Source organism: Crassostrea angulata, chromosome 4 (assembly GCF_025612915.1).
Source record: "Crassostrea angulata isolate pt1a10 chromosome 4, ASM2561291v2, whole genome shotgun sequence".
In the NCBI taxonomy this organism is placed as follows: domain Eukaryota; kingdom Metazoa; phylum Mollusca; class Bivalvia; order Ostreida; family Ostreidae; genus Magallana; species Magallana angulata.
The window spans coordinates 7,789,981-7,803,535 of NC_069114.1; the positions used below are offsets into that span (position 1 = coordinate 7,789,981).

The 13,555-nt window shown below is 33.7% G+C and overlaps 1 protein-coding gene across 1 annotated transcript; it reads left to right on the forward strand.

The window, feature by feature from the left end:
• Positions 1-304: 304 nt before the first annotated feature.
• LOC128181576 (uncharacterized) lies at positions 305-8,562 on the forward strand. The gene is made up of 8 exons (XM_052850031.1): positions 305-462; positions 2,669-2,774; positions 3,114-3,239; positions 3,773-3,964; positions 5,871-6,027; positions 6,346-6,653; positions 6,744-6,984; positions 7,972-8,562. Exons 1-8 carry the CDS (start codon positions 419-421, stop codon positions 8,103-8,105), a joined length of 1,308 nt encoding a protein of 435 aa, XP_052705991.1. The 5' UTR covers positions 305-418; the 3' UTR covers positions 8,106-8,562.
• The last annotated feature ends 4,993 nt before the right edge of the window (positions 8,563-13,555 follow it).

Consider the following 13,555-nt stretch of genomic DNA (forward strand, 5'->3'; position numbering starts at 1 on the left):
ATTGGAAACACCATAAAAAGTTCATTTCGTACGATTGCTGAGAACTTTTGCTTTTAGAAAAGGTTCTAAGCGTTTGTTAGTCAAAACAAAACACCATTTTTCTGAAAATCTAATGGATGACAATGTAAAATGTCTTAATTATCAGGTATTGTTCAAACAAGTAATCTCTTTGCATTTCCATGAATTTGTCATGAAACTTCAAAAAGTTCCCGAGCAAAACTCGCATTATTATACATGTCTGTCGAGAAGTCAGCCCGTACACGCGCGACAAAAAATCTGATCCATTATGACGTTACATACATTCAACGTCACAATCAAGATAACGTGACGTCGTCTTGGTTATATTGTAACAACATAGATGGCCGACAAAGGTGGCACAACGCGTCCGTTTTAGTAAAGTCTGTTTATCAATTTCGTGATGACAGCCCCTCTTGAAGAAACAGTTATTGCAGGAAAGAAACGGTAAGTCAGATATAAACGTTTCTGCATAAAACGAATACAGTGTATCTCTCCATATTTTACAATGTGAGTATATTCATTATAAAACAAACTTTGTATGTTGTTATTGATTACAATGTTTAAATGGTGCGATATCTATCATATAGATAATTAACCGGCCGAATTGTTTCTTTTTTCAATTCATGTTTAAATTTTCAAGTCAAAAGAAGTTTAATACATATTTACGACATGTTTGCATAATCAAGTTGTATTATGTAACCTTTTTGCACTCATAATTTCTATAAAATGCACGTCATTGACAAGTTAATTAACATTAATGTTTTACCTTTATGTATCAAGGTAAGAATGATATTTCCCAGCATCATATATCAAGAATCATCAATTAAATAAAAATGTATTTTACTTTGACAGTATAAAAAAAAACAAATTAAAGTCTGTCCCAAGATATCTTGGATTCACATTTTGCTTAATTGCTTGATATTTATAATCACCTCAGGGTTCAAACGATGTTCATTCAAAAGTAAAAAAAATTCCAAGATTTCTCAGTCGAAACGCCCCTGTTAGCTTATCAGGTTTCAATACAATGCTAAAAAATGTGATGTCTACGGAGATTTTGTATTGCAGCAAGCCCGGATGATAACGTTGAAAAATTGCGCGATGTATTCCGAGTGTATTCCGAATGGAGAAAATATGTAAACATTCCCCACTATAAATCTCCGTAAGGAATCTGTTTTCGTTCCTGTGAATTTTTCTGAGTGACAGTTGCAAATGTGTCAATGAAATTATCTTGGAAATTATCCCTTTCAACTATTACAATTGCACTTCTTTCACAGGTATGTGTATTTTTTTTTTTTAAATTGTCCAAATGTGCAGCATATATATTTTGGGACAGACTATAAGGTTGCATTTTCAGTCAAGAATTTACATGCAGATCTATACAATAATCCCTACCGTTATTTCTTTGTTTGCACATTGTGTTATGTTTAGATTGTAAGAAATGCATCTTACAATTTTTCTCCATTTGCTACGCAGCAGCCGTCTATCGCTTTTCCTCTGGATTAGCTTTTGAATTGAGGATTTTATTATGACAGTGATATGTCTTTACCATTGCGTAATCTAGTGATGTTACTTAATACATTTTGTCATTTTTACTAAACGTCTTGTGATCTTGTTTCCCTAATCAACTCCATCTCATCATTTATTTGATATTAATATAGTCCCCCCCCCCTTTTTTTTTTTTTTACATCGCCTCAAGTTACCATTGTCAACTCTTACTATAGTCTGTCCCAAGATATTTATGCAGCACATTTCCTTAAATTATTCGATATTTATAAATACCTCTTGGTTCAGACGATGTTAATTCAATAGTATGAAAAAATCCCAAGATTTGCCCTTTGAAACGCCCCCTCTAGCTTGTCGGGTATCAATACACGGCTAAAAATAAAAAGTCTACAGGGTTTTTCCATTGCCGAGGAGATGTAGACGCCCGGATGATAACGTTGAAAAATTGCGCGAGGCATCCCGAGTATTTCCGAATGGAGAAAAGATGTCAACATTCCCCATTATAAATCTCCGTAGGAAATCTGTTTTCGTTCCTGTGAATTTTTACGAAGGAAAAATGATAATGTGTGAATGAAGTTATCTTGGGAATTTTCCCTTTCATCGATTTTAATTGCACTTCTGTCACGAGTATGTGCAATTTTATGCAAAATCGTTCAAATATGCAGCATAAATATCTTGGGACAGACTATAAGTAACCTGTAAAGAGGGTGGTTTAAATAGGCAGAATACATAACTATAATGTTAAGTCACAGTCCAATCATTAATAATGTCAATATCGTTTAATTATAAAAAAGATTAAAGCAGTAGATTTGGTTTTGAGGACTGTTACACTCTTTGTACTTATTTTTTTCTGAAACTGAATCAAGGAGCACAAAAAGTACCTATTTCATCTGTACATTTATCATGACAAAACTTCATGCAAGAAGAACTAGTTCTTCGATCGTTTATTAAAAACGTTTTCATTAGATATTTGCCTTCTATCCCGATATTTTTAACACATTCATGGATAACTTTGAAACGTATGTATTATAGCCACCCTGGCCTTATATCAAACGGTCGTGATTTAGATTTTATATTGTTATAAAATAATGATTTGATAGATATATTGTAAAAATGGTCAACAACGTGACATGATTTTTCCTCCTAGTATTGTAAAACCAGAGCCCGGACCCCCCAAGTACAACCCAACAAACGCCATGGCGAGGCGGCTCTTTCAGATGAGAAAGACCGAGGGCATGTCCGAATACCAGGCCGTAAGTAGTCCACGCCTACGCAGTGGGTGTGTTGTGAGAATTTTAGGTTCGAACCATACATACAAACTCAAGACATTGTCCCGAATGAAAACGTGTTATCATTAATCATGAACAATATAGATCATCATACAAAGAAATCGAGCACTAATGATACAAAAGCAGTTTCAGAATTTACAGTTTTAATAAAGCAATACTTTACATTGTTATTGTAATGAAGGAGCATTGCACTCCAAATGAACACTATAGATATCTTAAGATTCTTTAAGATAAAAAAAAATGCACGTGTACAGTTTTGTGTTTAATTTCGTTTTTTCGAAATTATGTGATTTGTTTTGACAGGCGTACAGGAAGTACCCATTCCAGAAACCACGTGATTGCGTCAGGCCCACGTCCAAAAAGATCGAGACAGGAATGGCCTCCAGTCTGATGACAACTACCTACAAAAAGGACTTCGTCTACCACGAGGTCGGAAAATCTTTTATTTTGGAAAAGTTCAATCAAGTGTTACTTTCTTTTGTTGATTATATAATTTTTTATGAGCACAATAAATCAGTTTATCTTGCTGGACACGAGTGATATAATCAAAGAAATATAAGACTCGAGCTTTGTTTACATAACAATGTATTCTTACCTCTGTATCTCTCTTATAACTTGACTTGAAATATTCAAATAGTCGCATATCAATTTATATATAAATTATTTCTTTCTTTTTTAAAATCAATCTCAAATCGAGTGTAGGTCCCTTCAATATAGTATGGTGAAGTTCTACTTGTTATATTGTTAAGCGAAGGACGTTTGTAAAAAATAAAATACCGCTTTATTTGACTCACCTACCAGTTTATACATGTATTTTTTTGCCCTGCATACAGAGGCACAGCAATTATCCTGAAACTTACATTGGTTACAAATGGATTTTGTCGTCTACTAAAGATTGAAATAAACAGCATCGAATATTTGATATTCCTCTAACATGGAAAAATTATAAAAAAATCTTTCAGGATAAGGATGCTTTCAAGATGGACAGCTTCAAGCCACTGCAGGGTTACCGCCCGTCCAGTGCCAGACTGTCGGACCAGACCATCTACAGCCTCTCCTACCAGGTCATTGACAAAGAGGTGGCCAAGAAATGCCGACCCGCCATATCCAAGCCCCGGGAGGCCCCTCTCACCCAGTTCAAGCTGGTGCTGCCAGTGAGTTCTAGAAGATATTCTGTTTACCGATGGTTTGTGGCGTGCGAGGATTTTTTGCGATTTGTGCGATTTGCTTTCCTAATTCGCGAACATTTTTCGTGGCGAACCACCGCATCAAACCACAAGCAGCTGAAGTTATTTATTCGTAATAGAATATGTACCCCTATACACTTAACAAACTTCTAAGTATTACTCTGATAACAAGTGAATTTTTCAACATTTCGTAACCGATGGGTCTGTTTATAATTAGCACAAGACAATACCGATTGAAATCAATACCCTTGACGAAACATCATAACAAGAAATTACTATTTTTATGCGCGTGCTTAATGAAAATGATAACATTTTGCGATGGATATTAGTCTCTTAAGTAACATTTTAAAAGTAAAACAGTAAAAATGGGCACAATTACCATGCATTGAGGAAAGAGCCGTACGGACGTCGGTGTCTGGATTGTTTTTACAACAGATCGTACTCACGAACTCACACTAAGTCTACTATTTAATTCGCCTTCGACATTGTTTTGATCATAAAGCAGACCGAATAAAGAGTATTTTTGTTCATCTCTTTTATAAGTGTATCCTCATTGCTATCGGCAATCTAAAACAATCCGAAAGTTTCGGGCGAAATTCAACCAACCCGGTAGTGTTTGTGATATCCAGCAAAGGTTACGGTTTGGATCGCAACCAGAGGTCAAGATCGCTACGTAATGTTTAACTACTTGAAATTTAAGTGGAAAACAGTTACCTTAACGACAAGACAAAGAAATGTGTTTAGTTCAGTAAACTATTAATAACATATGCTAGTATTGGGTGAATACTTAGAACTTTGGTTCAGTGTATAAGAAGTACTTTCTGATGTTATTTAAGCATTGAATCATTATTTTTTGAAAGATCGATGTGGTCTCATAACTGCAACGGTGTGTGCATACAAATTGAATAACGCGCGCAAGCGCATTATAAAAATTTGTTTGCACACACCGTTGCAGTTATGAGACCACATCTTTCAAAAAATAATGATTCAATGCTTATATTTTAACATTTATTCTCTTTCCGAAAACATGATTTTTTACAAATATCTGCCTTATTCAACGAGTAATGTGAAATTAACGGAAGAGCCATTGGAACAGCCGAATCATGCTGACAAAAATAGTGCACAGAGATTTTATAACTTATAAGAGAATGTTATTTTCATTCTGTAATTTAATGAATTTACTTTTGGTATACTAAGAAATTAATCAATTGAATTCATTTTACTTTTAAAATATGTTTACATCAAGAAATATTAATCAGCGTAATAATATCAGGTCGTGATCTGGCTTGAAGTTGCGAGGAGAGTCAGTCAGGTTCTTCGAGAAATACTCGAGAAAGGCTGTATTCATATGCACCAGATTTGGTGATTGGGTCTTCTGTGTTATGCGTAAATATCACTCAAATAAATCAATGCAATTTGATAGGGGGAAAGAAAGTAAATGTAAATATTTATTTTTGAGTAATGAAAACATGTATATCCTACACCTATTTATAGACAAATAAATTTAATTACGAGAGAAATAAATAATGTCAGATGCTTGTGCACCAAACTTGAGTCAAACAAACGGACTCTTGAAACATTGCCATCGCGAACCTATTTTAAACAAGGGAGTTTTGTAAGAGGTGTATCTATATGAAAGAAAGATAACTCGATTGTATGGCATGCAATCTATTAGCAAAGAATGAATTGCATGCATAGTTTATATTGATTACATGTATTTATTGCCTAAGTACAAACCAAACTCTATTGTTCTTAACATGGTTACATCCAGAGCTGTACTGTTCATGCTAAAATAGTCAAATATACTAAATACAACTGTAAATGTTTTTATTACGTCAATGTTACATAATATTTTTTTAATATTACTTATCAGGAAAAGCCATCTGGAGGCGGTGATTCTAAATCGGCAGAAGAAGCACCCAAAACGGAAGTGGTAACTGAATCGAAGCCGTGCATCGAACAGACACCCGTTGTTGCAGAAGTTGCCGCGCCTGCTCCTGCTGACGTCACAGTACCGCAACCAACTTCCGGTCAGTGCTAATGTTAATAGTATCAACACAATAGTTTTCTTGTCAATGTTATACCATAAGAAGATACTATTTAGTACTTGTGATTATATAATTTTTATGTTCAACCAAATGGGTTTTGTTGCACTATTCTATACAGTCATGCACTTTTCTATGTAAAAGGGAATCTTCATTTTGTGAATTGAGAGCACTTCCTTGATCTAAAAATGCAAAGGTCATAGGTCATACTGATTTAGAAGAAGAAAAGTGTATTTGTTGTACATTACACGCTACCCAGTAATTCAATGTTAATATAAAAGATTTTATTCATCGTTAAATTAGATTCAACTGGAAATAAGTCAGCCTCCACGCATATCGTGATCCCGGGCCAGAAGCCCCAGAGGGCCCCTTTTAACGGCATGACCACTGCCATGGCAGATTTCGTGAGGCACCCGCTTACTGCCCGTCAGTCAATCTGTAAACCGCCCGCCTCCAGCACCCACTACGACCTGGGACCGTTTGATGGAAGAACTACCCAGAGCATGGCCTACCAAGCGTGGCCTGTGGCGCCCTTTGCAAAACCTTCTTGGGCAATAAAGCCTAAATATAAGAGGCCCAAGGGAGGGATGCCCTATGCTAGCACATACATGGTAAATATCTATGATTTTCCTAAACACTCAAGGTATTTACCTTTTTACTTATCTGTTTTTACGGTATTTTTCACTTTGGCTTTCTTTTAGACTGATTTTGTGAACCCCAAACACATCGTGGAGAGAGCCATGCCGATAAAACCCAAGCCCGGAAATGACATAATCAAACATGAGGGAGGGGACGGAAATCACCAGTCTTGTACCACATACCAGGGCCACTATGTGGCGTGGAAAGGCGCCCTTCCCGCGAAAACTTTCCAAATCAAGCAGCTCTATGTTCCAAACGCTGGCGAGATGGACTTTCAGTCCATTCAACGGCTCCACTTCAGAGGTACTTACTATTCAATCTATGGTCAAGATATTGATACCGCACATTTTCTTAAATTAGTATATATTCATCTACGTTCAAATGATGTTCATTCAATAGTATGAAAAAATCTCAAGATTTCCCATTTGAAACTTTCTCTCTAGCTTGTCCGGTTTTCAAAAGTCTGCGGTAATTTTCTATAGTTAAAGAAATGAACGTACCCGGATGATAACGTTGAAAAATTGTGCGAGGTGTTCAGAGTGACATTCCCATTATAAACCTCCTTTTGGTTTTTCTTCCTGTGAATTTTTCCGAGTAAAAAATAATTTATGATGTGTCAATGAAGATCTCTTGGAAATGTCCCCCTTCATTGATCTCAATTCCTTTTCTTTCACAGGATTGTGTATTTTTATTTTTTAAAAATCGTCAAAATGTCCTGCATAAATATCTTGGGACAGACTATTATACATGTAATAGTACTTTTACGAGAATTTGAACTAAATGCACTAGGCAGAACTAATATTATAACGATGTCGTTAAAAGGTGATAACAAGGCCGGCGATATCACAAGGCTCTGTTTCCGGTCAGATATATAAGATAATGGTAAAAGGTGTGGCACCATTAGTTAAGGTCGTAATGCAGACACCGAAACATAGTATTGTATGAAAACAATGAGTATTAGTTTAAGAAATATTTTATTCAAAAATATACATATAAGTATATACCGGTAAATGAATCTGGATTGAACAGCAGGCAAAAATAGCCTATATTAGTTCTCTCCATCTGAGATCAAGGTATAAATATTTATAATACTAATAGTATATACTTTCCAAATATTAAATGAGTATTGAAGGATAGACGTCCTTCATATTAACGTAAATACTACTTATCAACATTCTTGAAGCAATATAGGTATATGTAAGACAGGCATTCATAGATCGTTACAATGCAATCAACCAACTAACGGAAGATGAGCAACAGTGATGAGTTGGATATACTGTTTTTTTTCAGGCGTTCAAGCCGAGCGACCGAATCTATGTCACCAGTCGTCGGAGCACCGGAACCTTAACGACAATCCGAAGATGTACTTCAACACAACCTATCAAGACACCTTTGGAAGACCCAAAAGCTGCCCCGTTAATTAATCAACTAAAAATGATATCAATAAGTTATCTGACCCCAAGACCATAAATTGACTAAAGTCTTCAGTCAAAAGATTTGCCGTAAATTTTTCAAGTATTTTGAATAATTAAATGAAATTTAAGTTTTGGGTTAATATGTCTTATTTAACGAAACCATGTAATGACGTAATGTCATTTAAAATTAATCTATATCTAACATTCAATGTTATTTTAGGTTGAAGTCTTTTCTTAATTTATGGTCTTAGGGGTGGTTATTCTTAAGAATGATACTTTTCTATTCTTTTTTTTTTAAATATATTTTGAAAATCATTTTGAGCCTATTGCTTTTTATAACACATGATGTTTTGTAGAAGTATATATTTTTTAGAAGATTTTAGCTTTTATAAAAAGTTTACACAATAATATTGAATTATATTTATAGTTAAATCTGAAATTTATACAACATATGTATATACATAAGGTTTGAATTGTCAATAAAAATCTCAATCATATTTATTGTGTATTCATTTCTAGAAATTTCTGAAGCGGTAGGATTAAAATTTAAAGTAATAAAGTCATTGAAGTGAGTGTCTTGGTTCATTTTTTACGAAATGAAAGTTTTCATTGATTTTGACCTTTCCGTTTCAGTGAAAGATTTACACACCGGAAATATTCCGAATAAGGGGATTGGGGAATTAAAAACATATTTATTGAATCTATAGATAGATACAAATATAATTATCCATCGTACAGATATGCTGATATACAACACATTGGAAATAATGCGTGTATATTTAAATTATGAGTGTATTAATTATCCATTAAAAAATACCGTATCAGAATAAACACGAATATGTTTAAATCATTGTTCCTCTTCAACTAATGTTTAAAAAAGAAGATTCATTTTAATATGAAATGTTCAATTGACAATTGACAATTTCTTTATTCTCTAAACTGCACAATTACTACAGGTTTGAGAAAAACCCAACAAACAATAATACATATAATGCAATACATTGTGTGTAGAATATTATAATAAAGGTATGCATAAAACTCTCTTATCTTTAATTGTTATATCTGTACAATGAAATAAATAATGAAATTCGCCCCCTATCTCATTACAGTTACATATGTTACATACGAGGGTTGTTAGAAAAGTTCGCGGACAAGTTCGATTGTGAGCGGACTATTCGCACAATATCTCTTTAGATTTAAACTTAACGTATTTTCTAACAAATATGTAGAGATTTATGTTTTTTTTAAATGCACCATGAAAAAATGTACAGCTTAATTATTTTGATAAGATATGCTTCACTGAGCATGTCAGGTTTTTTTTTAATTATTGTTTTATATTTTGTACGCATTTTTCCTTATTAGAATCAAAGTACTGAAGTACTGAAAGCCGGGCTCTTTTGGTGTGTCTTTATGCATACTTTGTAAACTCTGTCCCGAGTTTTTGCTTCGACCACTTTTAGCTTGATATTTCGATAATCATAAATACTTTTATGCTCAAACTGCGTTAATCCACTAATATGAAAAATGTCCAGATTATCTCTTTTGAAACGCCCCCTCTACCGCTTCAGGTTTGAATAAACATCCCAAAATTGAAAGTCTACGGAGATTTTGCTTTGCATCAGCCATTAATAAGCCCGGATGATAACGTTAAAAAATTGTGCGATGTATTCCGAGTGTATTCCGAATGGAGAAAAGATGTAAATATTTTCCATTATAAATCTCCGTAAGAATTAAAATTGTTTTCGTTCCTGTGAAATTTTATGAGTGAAAAGGGATAATTGTTCAATGAAGATATCTTGGATATATTCCCTTTCATCGATTTCAACTGTATTTCTTTCGCGGGTATGTGTATTTTTATTAAAAATCATAAAAAAGTGTTGGAAGCAATAACTTGGGACAGACTATTTTTATAGCAAAGACTGAAAATCTCTCTCTCTCTCTCTCTCTCTCTCTCTCTCTCTCTCTCTCTCTCTCTCTCTCTCTCATGCTTTTAATATCGGCAAAGCGTCAGATAGCGACCAAATTTTGTAAGCGGCTATTAACAAAAATATGTTCAAGGCAGTTGCTGCCTTGAATTTTGCAACAAGCGTTATAAATTCAGTCCCCATTTAAATTCTCCTACGCGCAGCAAAGTAGTTAATTGAAATTCATGCGTTACGATATTGTATATGTCCAAAATGCATAGTCTCGTTTTTAAAACACGTAATTAATAAGAAAACTAAAAAAGATAGACAATTCTCTCAAAATTAAAAAAAATAGAAACAAAATGCCAACACTTTTGAAAAAACTGACTCTTTGTGTAACTATTTGGTATAGCGGAAGCTTTTACTTTGACGCTGTTTGGTTTTTTGTTTACTTTTGAAGTTGTGCTATTTATAGTAACATTGGCGATTTGCCTGCCTACAGCCAGGACTCTGCTTTCAGCAGAGCCCGGCTAAAAATGTACCGTTTTAGCGCATAAAAATGCACAATATTTCATACAGCATCACAATAATTTAGGATCGTTATTTTGTGAAAGTTTCAAATAAATTGAAGAATTTCTGACAGCTTTGTCGTCGAATATGGACGTCCAACGCTCGAAAATTGATTTAAAAACGTTAACGTCAATGGCACACCGGGTAGTTATTATTAATTTTGTGAGAAAGCCAGATAAATCTCCGATGGAGACCATAAGTTTGTTAGATGCTGCTGGAGATGGCCCACAAGTGTCTAGTAGGACAGAGGTTTAAAGATGGAGGGAGTGATATTTTGAGTTCTTGCTATGGGGGGGGGGGGGGGATATAGCCAAGATCTTGCACCTATGGATTTCGCTTTATTTCCTTATCTGAAGTCGAAACTGCGTGGATTGAAATTATTGGACCTATAATAAATGATCTACGATATGCCACAAAAGACATTATACAAAACCTTGACACATAATGGTATAAACTTGCATTTTATGAATGGGTTAAATGGCATGAAAAGTGTGTGAAACTGAAATTAAAGTGTTCACTTTGAGAAAGAGTGACAGGTTTGCCTTTCAATCGTTTGACGTCACCTGACGTCGTGGAAATATGAAATGGCGCTCCGTAACTCTAATATTCATACAAAGTAAAAATCGCTGTATATTGTGAAAAAAAAAATTATAAAAATCATATGATTTTTTGCATACTTATTTTCAATTGATAATCATTTAATAAAACGTAATTCTCCGTAAAACACTGTTTCTGCGAACTTTTTTAACAACTCTCGGTTTTCACGAGGTATACGATATGTACAATTTACCTCTTTCTGTATAAATGGTATAGGCAATTTAGCATTACCTGTTCTTAAAGAACAAACATATTCTGATATTTAATAGGCAGATCCAGTAAGTAATTTGCCTTTCAATATTTAAAAATAAATGTAAACCAGGGTATTTTCATTCTACCAGTTATTATTTTAAAAAAAATCAACTTTAAAATTCAGAAATGACGGAAAATAAAAATTCTATTATTTTATTTTTAGTAAGCGTAGTAATATGCTTATGATTTTTCAAACGCTCGTTCATTTCTTTTCTACAGTTAAATACCGGTAGAGCCTACTTCCTGTGTGGATGGTCATTGGATCAGTGGAGGTCTCGGCGGTGGTTGATGATTAAAGCCCTTCAGGCGAACAATCCTTTACCGGAGGTCACATCCCTTACATGGAAAAACCGCACGGGAAAACTCTATTTTTAGAATACTAGTAGTATATTTTGCTGTCAATACATCTTTATAAAGTAATGTGCACCTTTATGTTAATGAGATGAAAAAAATTAAATCTTTTCATAATAATATATCGAGATTTTTGTACAATGAATTACATATTATTATAATAACAAACCATTTTTTGACAGGGCGACCATCATGTAATTTTGCTTCAATCAGAGCCTCGTAAGAGGCATTTGTTATGTAGAATATTACATTTTTAATTTCAATATGACCTTAAAAAAATTTTACAATTTTTTATATATAAAAACATATTAAACCACAATAAGCTATATTGGGCGTTTTTCATGGTTTCTTTTATGAACATAGTGAGTCGGTGTAATACGGAATGGGATTAGAATGAGAGATCTAATTTCAAAAACCCTTAAAACTGTATATTTTAAAAAAAAAAAGATCACCAATAGATTCAATTTACAATACTCCGTAAACAACACTGAAGTAAATAACAATTGATAAATAAAAATATATATATATAAATAAATAATTACATGCGGATTATATTTGTATCATCTGCATCATCGCCATTTAGAAATTGCAAATATTTCAAAATAGAAAAAGACGTGTTTTTTTTAAACTTTGACATCATACACTGTATCTATTTATAGACTTGGATATTTATCAGAATTAATAGGTTTCACTTTTACGCTTTTACTGATATCTTTCTGTTTCGCACCGTAACAGTAAATTGGTCACAAACATGGAAATTTCGTTGATTTCAAAATGGGTTTAAAATTCTAATGACTTAATTTTGAAATCATTTTTTTATTCACGTATACTTGATAAGACATGCAAAAACATTTAAATGTATGTGTGTATTTATTAATGTAATACAGGGGACCGTTCATATTCTCGAATATCTGTTGTCATAACACGGTACAGTGCGCCCACGTTAGTTTTAAATGTCTATTGCCAAAACAGGGGGTCAAAGGTCAATTTACGCATTTATGACTCTCGACATTCCATAAATGGGCATCTTTAATATAGGAATTAATCTACGTCACAGATCGACATCGAGATATTCTGTATTATTATGTTAATGGGAGAATCTCTACCGTGTTTCACAGTGTTCACATGTACATGTATATACACTCCTAATACTATCACCAACTAGTACTGGGAATAATAATGGTTAACACGTGATTATCTTCACAACTGAGTCTCTCTCTTTCTCTCTCTCTCTCTCTTTCTCTCTCTCTCTCTAACACATGATATAAATAATCAGATGACAACCAATATCGGTAACACACATATATGATACAAACAAATCATTGAATTAAATTCTCCCCCCCCCCCCCCCCCCACAAACACACACACACACGCCCACTCGCTTAGTTCCATATATACCTGTATCAAATTATTATATATTTTAGAATATGAAATTGAATTAAATAAAAAGTCGCTTAGCTCCATATGCAACGTATATTCTCTATTCTCTATAGAAAATTGAACAAGTAGAGCTATAAGACTGTCGACTTCTCTAAAGAGGATGTAAGAAATAGCTATGCACGATACACACTGAATCCCAAACAATAACAGGAAAGTGATCAATACAATGAGATCACAATAACGCTGATGTAATCCCGTGGTTATGTATACACATGTATAATTCATCACGTATCTAAATATAATCTTTTCGTATTACAAATAAAATCAATTTTCTATGAATGGATTATAGATTTAACTATACATGTAACAGCGTTAATTACATGTACATGTATATACATGTATGTA

Bases quoted from the DNA above. Each gene is read 5' to 3' on its own strand.
- LOC128181576 (XM_052850031.1), top strand. From the start codon at position 419: ATGACAGCCCCTCTTGAAGAAACAGTTATTGCAGGAAAGAAACG. The intron at 3,240-3,772 runs GTCGGAAAATCT...AAAATCTTTCAG, and splicing joins AGGACTTCGTCTACCACGAG to GATAAGGATGCTTTCAAGAT. The intron at 6,654-6,743 runs GTAAATATCTAT...GCTTTCTTTTAG, and splicing joins CCTATGCTAGCACATACATG to ACTGATTTTGTGAACCCCAA.